General features: G+C 40.2%; 1 protein-coding gene across 1 annotated transcript in view; it reads left to right on the top strand.

Annotated features, from left to right (window-relative positions):
* The window catches only part of crip2l (cysteine-rich protein 2-like), a 16,423-nt gene extending 5,807 nt beyond the window's left edge, over nt 1-10,616 (top strand). Inside the window, exons 2-8 of the mRNA XM_034699160.1 lie at nt 1,624-1,718; nt 4,987-5,044; nt 5,152-5,283; nt 7,547-7,615; nt 7,744-7,838; nt 7,985-8,042; nt 10,054-10,616. Coding sequence (XP_034555051.1) covers nt 1,624-1,718; nt 4,987-5,044; nt 5,152-5,283; nt 7,547-7,615; nt 7,744-7,838; nt 7,985-8,042; nt 10,054-10,118 — 572 coding nt within the window. The 3' untranslated portion in view covers nt 10,119-10,616. The remainder of the gene's footprint in view (nt 1-1,623; nt 1,719-4,986; nt 5,045-5,151; nt 5,284-7,546; nt 7,616-7,743; nt 7,839-7,984; nt 8,043-10,053) is intronic.
* The last annotated feature ends 200 nt before the right edge of the window (nt 10,617-10,816 follow it).

Here is a 10,816-nt window from a genome sequence, read left to right as displayed (position 1 = left end):
CAGATAAAGAAAGAAAGAAAGAAGAAAGAGATACAAATAAGTAAAGCAAGAAAGTTTAAAAAACAAAAACAGATAGAGAAAGAACAAAATGAAAGAATGAATATGGAAGAAAATAATGAAAGAAAGAAGGAAAAAAATAGAAATAAAAGAGAAAGAAAGAAAGATAAGAAAGAAAAAGGAAAGGAAGAAATAAAGAAGAGAATAAAGCATGACAGAAAAAAGAAGATAAGAGAGAAAGAGAGAGAAAGATGAGAAAGGAAAAGAAAAAGAAGAGAATAAAGCATGACAGAAAAAAGAAGAGAAAGAAAAGAAGAAAGAAAAACAGTAAAGAATGAAAGATAAGAAAGAAAAGGGAAAGGAAGAAAGAAAGAAGAGAATAAGGCATGAAAAAGAAGATAAGGAAGAAAGAAGAGAAAGAAAAGAAGAAAGAAAGAAAGAGTAAATAATGAAAAAGAGAAAGAAAAAGGAAAGGAATAAAGAAAGAAAGAAGAGAATACAGCATGAAAAAAGAAGATAAGGAAGAAAGAGAGAAAGAATGAAAGACAAGAAAGAAAAAGGAAAAAAAGAAAGAAAGTAGGAAGAAAGAAAGAAGAGAAAGAAAAGAAGAAAGAAAGAGAGTAAAGAATGAAAAACAGAAAGATAAGAAAGGAAAAGGAAAAAAAGAAAGAAAGTAGGAAGAAAGAAAGAGAGAAAGAAAAGAAGAAAGAAAGAGAGAGTAAAAAATGGAAGACAAGAAAGAAAAAGGAAAGGAAGAAAGAAAGAAAGAGGAGAATAAAGCATGACAGAAAAAAGAAGATAATGAAGAAAGAGAGAGAAAGAATGAAAGACAAGAAAGAAAAAGGAAAAAGGAAAGAAAGTAGGAAGAAAGAAAGAAGAGAAAGAAAAGAAGAAAGAAAGAGAGTAAATAATGAAAAAGAGAAAGAAAAAGGAAAGGAAGAAAGAAAGAAGAGAATAAAGCATGAAAAAAGAAGATAAGGAAGAAAGAGAGAGAAAGAATGAATGAAAGACAAGAAAGAAAAAGGAAAGGAAGAAAGAAAGAAGAGAATAAAGAAAGAGAGAGAAAGAAAGAATGCAAGATAAGAAAGGAAAAGGAAAAAGGAAAGAAAGTAGGAAGAAAGAAAGAAGAGAAAGAAAAGAAGAAAGAAAGAGAAAGTAAATAATGAAAAAGAGAAAGATAAGAAAGAAAAGGAAAAGAAATAAGGAAGAATGAAGAGAAAGAAAAGAAGAAAGAAAGAGAGAGAAAGAATGAAAGATAAGAAAGAAAAGGGAAAGGAAGAAAGAAAGTAGTAAGAAAGGAGAATGAAGCATGAAAGAAAGAGAGAAAGAAAAAGAAAGAGAAATATAAGAAGAACAGATGACATCAGTGTTGATGGATCCTGTCTTAGTCACAGCAGCAGTCTTTGTGTTTCTTGAATCATCAGAAGAAGAAACGTCGTCAGTTTAATTTAAAGGTCGTTCAGTCGTCTCTGAATCTCTTCAGTTTGTTCTTTTACATCCTGATCTCATTTAAAGGTCTCTTCATCTGAGCTGGATCTTTGTGTCAATGTGGGTTTGTAAACCTTCCCTCACCTGTCTCCTCTTCTTCTTCTTCTTCTTCTTCTTCTTCTTCTTCCTCCTCTGCAGCGGAGAAGGTTTCCTCTCTGGGGAAAGACTGGCACAAGTTCTGTCTGAAATGTGAGCGCTGCAGCAAGACGCTGAATCCAGGAGGACACGCTGAGGTCAGTAAATCTACCCCAGGAGGCTTCAAACCAGGAAGTCCACTGAGTGTATCTACACATAATACAAACTCAACTGACGGGGAGGTGACACACACACACACTCAGTGTTGATGTTGAGACTGAAGCAGGAAGCGATACGACTTATTTCAGCCTTTGACAAAGATAACAACCTCAAGAGGAAGTGCGTGTGGTTTCCTTGTGGTCTAATTTGTACAGTCACACTCTTGACTTTCTAACCACAGAGGAAGTGGGCAGATGCAGTCAGCATAGTGTGAAGCTCAAATGTAACCACAGAGAGACTTCCTTCCTGTTGAGGTTACAGTATCTGGTATCAGAAGAGTTAATAGTAATGAAGCTGTGAGTTATTGTGCAGCCTGTTGGTTTCAGTTCACACATCCTCAGTGTGAGTGTGTTACGGCTCTGACTCGGCGTTCCTCACAGTTAGTGAACTCAGCTCATGAGGCCGGGGTTTCAGAAGTGCTCTGAGTTTATTTGTGGTCAAAGCGGTCACATGGCGTTCAGTACCAGGCGCCGAACATGAGCTTAATAACTCACAGAGATTAACCTTTTTTTCTTTCTGGGGCCTGTGCAGTTTGAAATTAGCTGTAGACGAGGAGGTAAGGAAACGAGGTGTTCCCTCAGTGACGATGTTTTCAGTTTGGATCAGATCAGTTTGGATATTCGTCACCAAAGAGAAGATGTACTGAAACTGAAGCTGAGCAGTGACTGAGTCATCATGTTTCATATGAACATGCGGCCCAAAGTGCTTCACTTTGAGCAAACTGATTAAAGATTAAAACAGAAATAGGGGCGCAGGTGGTCTAGCGGTCTGAGCGCCCCACGTACAGAGACTATAGTCCTCATTGCAGAGGTCGCCTACTCTGTAGTGGAAGTCACTGCATTAAAAACAGACATGACTCTGTAGTGGAAGTCACTGCATTAAAAACAGACATGACTGTAGTGGAATTCACTGCATTAAAAACAGACATGACTCTGTAGTGGAAGTCACTGCATTAAAAACAGACATGACTCTGTAGTGGAAGTCACTGCATTAGAAACAGACATGACTCTGTAGTGGAAGTCACTGCATTAAAAACAGACATGACTCTGTAGTGGAAGTCACTGCATTAAAACAGACATGACTCTGTAGTGGAAGTCACTGCATTAAAACAGACATGACTCTGTAGTGGAAGTCACTGCATTAAACACAGACATGACTCTGTAGTGGAAGTCACTGCATTGAAAACAGACATGACTCTGTAGTGGAAGTCACTGCATTAGAAACAGACATGACTCTGTAGTGGAAGTCACTGCATGACTTCCACTACAGAGTCATGTCTGTTTTTAGCTGGTCGACCAGTTACTGCATGTCTTCCCCCACTCTCTACTCCCCACATTTCCTGTCCCTCTTCAACTGTCCTATCATAAAGGCAAAAAAACCCTAAAAAATATATATATATATATATATATTTATACATTTATATATATTTTCTAATTTATATTTTGGGGCTTTTTTGCATTTATTGACAGGACAGCCGAAGAGACCACCAGCGCCCCGGAAAAAATATAACTTTAAAAATATTCATATTAAAACAGAAATTGTTAATACTTAGAATTTTGAAAGGTTTGCATCTACAGCATCGAAAATAGATACAAATCATTAAAAAAAAGTAATAAAGAAAACATAAATATGAGAGATTAAGCTACTGCTCGACAATTAAGAGGGCCATTAAGGATGCCAATGGCTGAATGGTATTATTGACACTACACATACAGGATGTTTCAAAGTTAAGTACTTTAAATGTAGATTTTAAACAGGCTAGTCTAAAGGTCAGAAAATGCTTAAAAGGGCACAGATTTGGCCTAATGGTTAAATTGCGCTCCAATATAGCGGGCAGCCTGGGTTTGATTCCAGCCTGTGGCCCCTTTCCCACATGTCTTTCCCCCACTCTCTCCCAGTTTCCTACATTATCCAATGTCCTCTCCTCTATAAATAAAGGTGTAAAACCCCCCCAAAAAATATAACTTTAAAAAGAAAAAGCTTAAAGAACTGTCAGAGTTGTGCTTTATTCATTAAACACAGCTGAACAGATTAACCGTCTATGGGTTAACTATGTCAAATAGTTTAGCTTAGTGTGGCTAACACTAGCAGAGCTAGCACCACCACCTTTTGGTCCTTCTTGCAGGTTAACGTCCTGTACCTGTGCTGGCTTCACAGACTCAGCCTGCATACATCTTTATCTCCATTTACTAGATCAACATACTGACAAACCATGTAGCACTATGAGATGCCATCTCAATCAATCAATCAATCAATCTTTATTTGTATGGCGCCAAATCACAACAAACGTTATCTCAAGACGCTTTTACAAACAGAGCAGGTCTAGACCACTCTATGTCAAATTATGAACAGAGACCCAACTTCAAGACAGGGTAAGACTCAGTCTGACCCCACCTTAATCCATCATGAGCATTGCACATCGCAGTATTTAGCTAGTTACAGTGGTGAGGAAAAACTTCCTTTTAAAAGGCAGAAACCTCCAGCAGGACCAGACTCATGTTAGACAGCCATCATGCCTCGACCGAGTTGGGTCTGGAAAGACAGATAGAGGGGAGTAAGAGAGAGAAGTGATAGTGATGAGATGAGTCGTAGAAGCTGTTGCCGCAGGAGTCCAGATCGTCCGCAGCAGGAGGACGTCTACGGCAGCTCAGAAGATCATCTGTCATCTGTGCTTGTTTACATCCAGGTAGTAGAGCATTAGAGCATTATGGCAGCAGACATTAACCAGAGCTGCAGCCTTGGGTAGTGGTGGGTGGCTGCGTTACAGCTCAGAGACAACATATTAGTGGCATGTCAGGCCTTCAACGATAGCAGTATTAATGCCAACTAGCAATGTTTAGCCATTTAATTGACTAAACGCACACATCCCAACTTATAGAATATAACACCAGCAGTGTTGCATATTGTATCTTTAAAATATTTAAAAAACAACACATTCACATGTGTTTTCTAAGGAACAGGCTTCCGCAGAAATAAAGATACCAGTGCAGAAATGGAGCCCCTTTTTAATCTGTCATAATGCTGGAAACAGAGAAGGTATGAGAGAGAGGTTTGATGAACTGTATGAATTAGTCCTTCATTATGTGTTACATAAATCTAAATCTGAAGAGGTAACACATAAAATATATGTTATATAACAGTTCCTGTTTGGTGTGTGTTTCCGGATGTGTCCCATCTCTGAGTGTTCACCTCTTTTGTATTTTACAGCATGATGGAAAGCCTTTCTGTCACCGGCCCTGCTACGCCACCCTCTTCGGACCTAAAGGTGACCCACCCTTCATGTTCACACCTGATCCAGAACTTCCTTCTAACTCTGCGTGGGCCGTTTTTTTTCCGGTTTGGAAAATGATGCACCGTCTCTCTGTGTTTCAGGTGTGAATATCGGGGGAGCTGGTTCCTACGTGTACGACAATCCTGTCAACGAAGCCCCCGCTGCAGTTTCCATGGAGACCAATGCCAAACCACAGGAGGAGAGAAAAGCCCCCGCACGAGGGCCAGTGAAGGGTGAGGGATAAGTGGAGCAAAAACACGGAGGTGGAGGTTTTGGATTTAGATTAGCTGAACAGATGATTGAGATGGTGATGACCTGAGGAGGAAGTGGAAGAAATCAAGATGGCTTCAGGTAGAGAAAATGACTGTGTGTAATGATGGATGGCGCAGCCTCACAGACCCCTGTTGTGCTACAGTGAAGCCAAAATGCCTCTGCAATAGTACGGAAGAGGATTAAGGCTGCAGGACACAGCAGGACGCGGACGTGAGCACCAGATACTTGTGCGTCGATGTGTCCGTGTGTCCTCAGCAATGCTCCACCGAAACGCCTGAGGGCAGTGTGGTCTCTCTGATAGTCCGGTCGCCCCCTTCCGGCCCCTCTACGATCTCTGTTTACTCTTCCACATTGATTCAGAGCGTGTTATGTTAATCTACAGCTGATACATGTTGCTGTTTATCATACAGACATGATTACATGAAGAATAGAGAGGAGGATCAATGTGTGGGGATCCAGGAAGTGATGTAAATGCAGGAAATACAATGCTGCCGAGTGGGCCAATCACAGGGCTGGCGGTCCGCGTAGTTTCTATGCGTAGTTACACTTTGGAGGAAGCACGGCGTAGGCCATGCCGTCGATTTGATGCAGATGTATAAATCAGGGGCGCTGGTGGCCTAGCGGTCTAAGCGCCCCACATACAGAGGCTACAGTCCTTGTTGCAGGAGTCGCCGGTTCGATTCCCGGCCGGTCGACCATTTCCTGCATGTCTTCCCCCGCTCTCTGCTCCCCACATTTCCTGTCTCTCTTCAGCTGTCCTACCAAATAAAGGCAAAAAGGCCAAACATATAACTTAGTATAGTATAAATCAGGCTTTAGGGTCACTGAAACACATTTTTGGGGAGTTAAGGCAAGGGAACTTTTTTTTTATGACTTTCTTTTTACATTCTGACATAAATCTCGGAGCACTAGAATGCTGGGTTCTGAATCAGAATTCTCAGGATTCTAGAATTCTGAGATGAATGTCATTCTTTATGGAATTCTTTGTCTCAGAGTTCTGATTCATAAAATTCCGAGATTGAAGTCAGAATTCTCACTTTTTTTTACCTCTGAATTGTTCAATTATGAAGATATGCTTCCTTTAAGTAGCATAAAAAACCGTTTCAAGCTTCTCTGAATAATTAAGCCTTATTAATAGTTGGACCCATGTTCCATCTGTTTACATGGAGAAGGAGGGATTTGCAGCTAACCTTCACTTTTGAGGAGCTGCCAGTTTTGGCATACTGCAGATTTTGCTCTTTTTCACATACTACTGACTGAATTTTGGCCAAATCAGTACATACTGCTAGTATAGTAGGCGGTTCTGAAAACAGCCTGTGTGTAATGATGGATGGCGCATCCTCACAGCCCTCTGTTGTGCTAGAGTGAAGCCAAAATGCCTCTGCAATTTTGCCTCTGCAAACAGAATTTTGAGGAGGTTAGGCCAGTGAATTTGTTTTTTCTGACTGTTTTGTTTTTTTTCAGAATTCTGACTTAAATCTCAGATTTCTAGAATTCAGAGTTCTGAATTTAGAATTCTCAGGATTCTAGAATTCTGAGATGAATGCCATTCTTTAATGAATTCTTTGTCTCAGAATTCTGATTCAGAAAATTCCAAGATTGAAGTCAGAATTCTCACTTTTTTTCCTCAGAATTTTTCAATAATGAAGTTATGCCGCCTTTGTATAGCATTAAAAAACTAATGAAAACAAAGCTTCGCTGAAAAGGTCTATGGTTAGTAACTTTCAATGAGACAGGGAGAGTTAAAATAAGTGATGGGGGAGTGGGGGGTGAGATAAGATCCCAGTGTGTCAGTGCACCAGTTCCCCTGTTAGTCTAAGCCTATAGCAGCGTAGCTAAGAGCTGGTCCAAGCCTGATCCAGCTCTAACTATAAGCTTCATCAAAAAGGAAAGTTTGAAGCCTACTCTTAAAAGTAGAGAGGGTGTCTGCCTCCCGGACCCTGACTGGTAGATGATTCCAAAGGAGAGGGGCCTGATAACTGAAGGCTCTACCTCCCATACTACTTTTAGAGACTTTAGGTACGATGAGCAGGCCAGCATTCTGGGAGGGTAGAGTTCTAGAGGGGTAAATACATCACCAATTTCATTCTAACAAGCTGTCATAGTATGATGAAAGGATCAAAACGAGGACTATGTGTGATAGAAACAGGTACAGGTCTTTAATTTCCTGTAGAAAAATCAAAGATGACATGAAGCTGAATTTAATCTGTCGTCTCTTTTCAGCTGCGAGCTTCTCGTCTTTCTCTGGAGGACCAAACATCTGCCCTCGATGCAACAAGACGGTTTACTTTGGTGAGCATGTCGCTGTCAGGGTATCTCTTCATATCCTGCTGCCGTACCATAATCAAGTGCTGGAATGTTCCTAAGTGATTGGTTGTCATGGTGCATATCTGTGTGTGTGTGTGTGTGTGTGTGTGCAGCTGAGAAGGTGTCCTCTCTGGGAAAGAACTGGCACCGGCCCTGTCTGCGCTGTGAGAGGTGCAGCAAGACTCTGTCTGCCGGCAGCCATGCAGAGGTGAGAGGGAAACATGTGACGTGGTCATGATAACAACTGAGTGTTCTTAGTTATAGTGTTGGAATTAAAGGTCCACACGCGACTTTTGCACCCACTGAACCCTCTCTCAGTCTGTGTAAGGAGGAATGCTGTGATTTGTGTTGCAGCATGATGGACAGCCGTACTGCCACAAACCGTGCTACGCGGTTCTGTTTGGGCCCAAAGGTAAGAACAAGAAACCCTCATCAAGACCGGATCAGATCCAGTCCCATCTTACAGACAGGACTCAGTCTGATCTCATCTTAATCCACCATGAGCAGAGCACTTTGCAGCATTTAGCAAGTTACAGTGGCAAGGACAAACTTCCTTTAACAGGCAGAAACCTCCAGCAGGACCAGACTCATGTTAGACACACATCTGCTGAGACCGTGTTGGAGAGAGGGATAGAGGGAGATGAGAGAGAGAGAGATGATAGTGGGGAGACGGATAGTAGTAGTTGTAGCAGCTGGAGTCTGGCACGTCCACAGCAGCAGAGATCCAGAGGAACCTACGAGACAAGGGAGCTCAGGGACTCCAGAAAGGTCTAAGAAAAGAGAGAAGAGAGGGAGACCAGAAGAAAGAAAAAGAGGAGAATAAATGGTGAAGGAATGACAGAAGAAAAGGTCGGGATAGGAAAAGGAGACATAAAGGATGAAGAAACATGGAAAGAAAAAGAGAGAAAGAAAGAAAGAAAAGAAGGAAAGAAAGACAGCAGAAAGGAATCAAAAGAAAGAAGGAATAAAAGGAATAAGAAAGAGAGAGAGAAAGAAAGAAAGAAAGAAAGAAAGGAAAAAGGAATTAATAAAGAAAGAAAAGAACAGAACAGAAAAGAAGGAAAGAAAGACAGCAGAAAGGAATCAAAGGAAAGAAGGAAAAAGAAAGAAAGAAAGAAAGAAAGAAAGAAAGAAAGAAAGAAAAGAAGGAAAGAAAGACAGCAGAAAGGAATCAAAAGAAAGAAGGAATAAGAAAGAAAGAAAAGAAGGAAAGAAAGAAAGAAAGAAACAAAGAAACAAAGAAAGAAAGAAAAGAACAGAAAAGAAGGAAAGAAAGACAGCAGAAAGGAATCAAAGAAAAAGGAATAAGAAAGAAGAAAGAAGAAAAGAATGAAATAAACAGCAAAGGATTCAAAGAAGAAGGAAGAAGAAAGAAAGAAAGAAAGAAATAAAAAAAAAGAAGAAAAGAAGAAAGAAGACAGCAGAAAGGAATCAAAGAAAGAGGATAATAAAAGAAGAAATAATGAAATAAAGAATAAGAAACAAAGAAACAAATAAATAAAAAACAAAAAGAAGAAAAGACACAAAAGGAATCAAAGAAAGAATTAATAGAAGAAAAAGAAAGAAAAGAAGACAGCAGAAAGATTCAAAAGAAGAAGAATAAAAGTAATAAAAGAAAGAAAAGAAAGAAAGAAAGAAAGAAAGAAAGAAAGGAAGGATGAATAACAGACCCCAAAAAAGGAATCTACAGCAGAGATCCAGAGGAACCTACGAGACAAGGGAGCTCAGGGACTCCAGAAAGGTCTATGGTTAGTAACTTTAATGGGACAGGAAGAGTTAAAGTGAGAGACAGGCAGAGAGAGAGGGAAAGACAGGATCCCAGTGTGTCAGTCTAAGCCTATAGCAGCATAACTAAGACCTGGTCCAAGCCTGATCCAGCTCTAACTAAAAGCTTTATCAAAAAGGAAAGTTTGAAGCCTACTCTTAAAAGTGGAGAGGGTGTCTGCCTCCCGGACCCTGACTGGTAGATGATTCCAAAGGAGAGGGGCCTGATAACTTAAGGCTCTACCTCCCATACTACTTTTAGAGATTTAGGTACGATGAGCAGGCCTGCATGTTGGGAGCGTAGAGTTCTAGAGGGGTAACAGGGCACTATGAGCTCTTTAAGATATGAAGGTGTCTGAGCATTAAGAGATTTGTAGGTCAGAAGAAGGAGTCAGTGTAGAGAAGCTAACACTGGAGAGATGTGCTCTCTCTTCCTCGTTCTAGTCAGTACTCAAGCTGCAGCTTTTTGAACCAGCTGAAGAGTCTTTAGAGACTTATTAGGGCAGCCTGATAAAAGGGAATTACAGTGATCTAACCTGGAGGTAACAAATGCATGGAGTTCCTTGCACTTTGATATGTTGGATCCTAAACATCTGCATATTTGTCTGTTTGTTGAAGACATGTTGTAAATCTAAATCCTGTGTTGTGCTCTCCTCCAGGTGTAAACACTGGAGGAGTCGGCAGCTACATCTACGACGACCCTGAAGCCGAGGCTCAGGAGTGAACCCAGACTCGCCTTCAGGACCCTCGCTGTCTCTGATCTGCCTTCTAAAGTCTCTTGATATGTACCGCTCTCACAGGGATGGATACTTAGATCTTTATGTTGTATTTGTATATCGTTTATATATCTATTTTTTGTACTTAAAAAAACTTAAACATGTCCTCCCGAGTGAGCTTCAGACTTGCCTTTAGGTTTCTTAGTTCTCTTTGCCAAATAATGATCAGCGTTCTGTGTAGTGAATTGAAGCGCTTGAGATTTTTCACTCGTTATTAATACTTTTTCAGAATTATGTGCACTTAAAAGCTGTACTGTATGGTGAAAACAATTAACTGTCAGTGTTTCTTGAACCAGTTCGTCCTGATTTTAAACAGGGGGGGGGGGGCGAGATGTAGACGTGGCGGATGTACCGTACGCACAGAAACATACATTTGACTGAATGTTTTGAAGATAAGTTTGAGGTCTGTTGTGAATAAAAACTGCACTTCAGATTTTCTACTGTAAGATTGTGTGTTTATTGTGTCTGGGGAACTATATGGAGAGAATATTGTGTCTTTAATATGCAATCAAAAATAATGGATTTGAGAACAAAAAACAATTTTGCAAACAAAATTATGATTTGAAAAATATGAAATAATGCTATGAATAAAGGAAATATATTTGTGATTAAAAATGTATCTTTAGAAATCCACTCTTTTTTTGTT

The sequence above is a fragment of the Notolabrus celidotus genome, chromosome 13, assembly GCF_009762535.1.
Source record: "Notolabrus celidotus isolate fNotCel1 chromosome 13, fNotCel1.pri, whole genome shotgun sequence".
NCBI classification, from domain to species: domain Eukaryota; kingdom Metazoa; phylum Chordata; class Actinopteri; order Labriformes; family Labridae; genus Notolabrus; species Notolabrus celidotus.
This window is presented reverse-complemented; position numbering and strand designations above follow the sequence as displayed.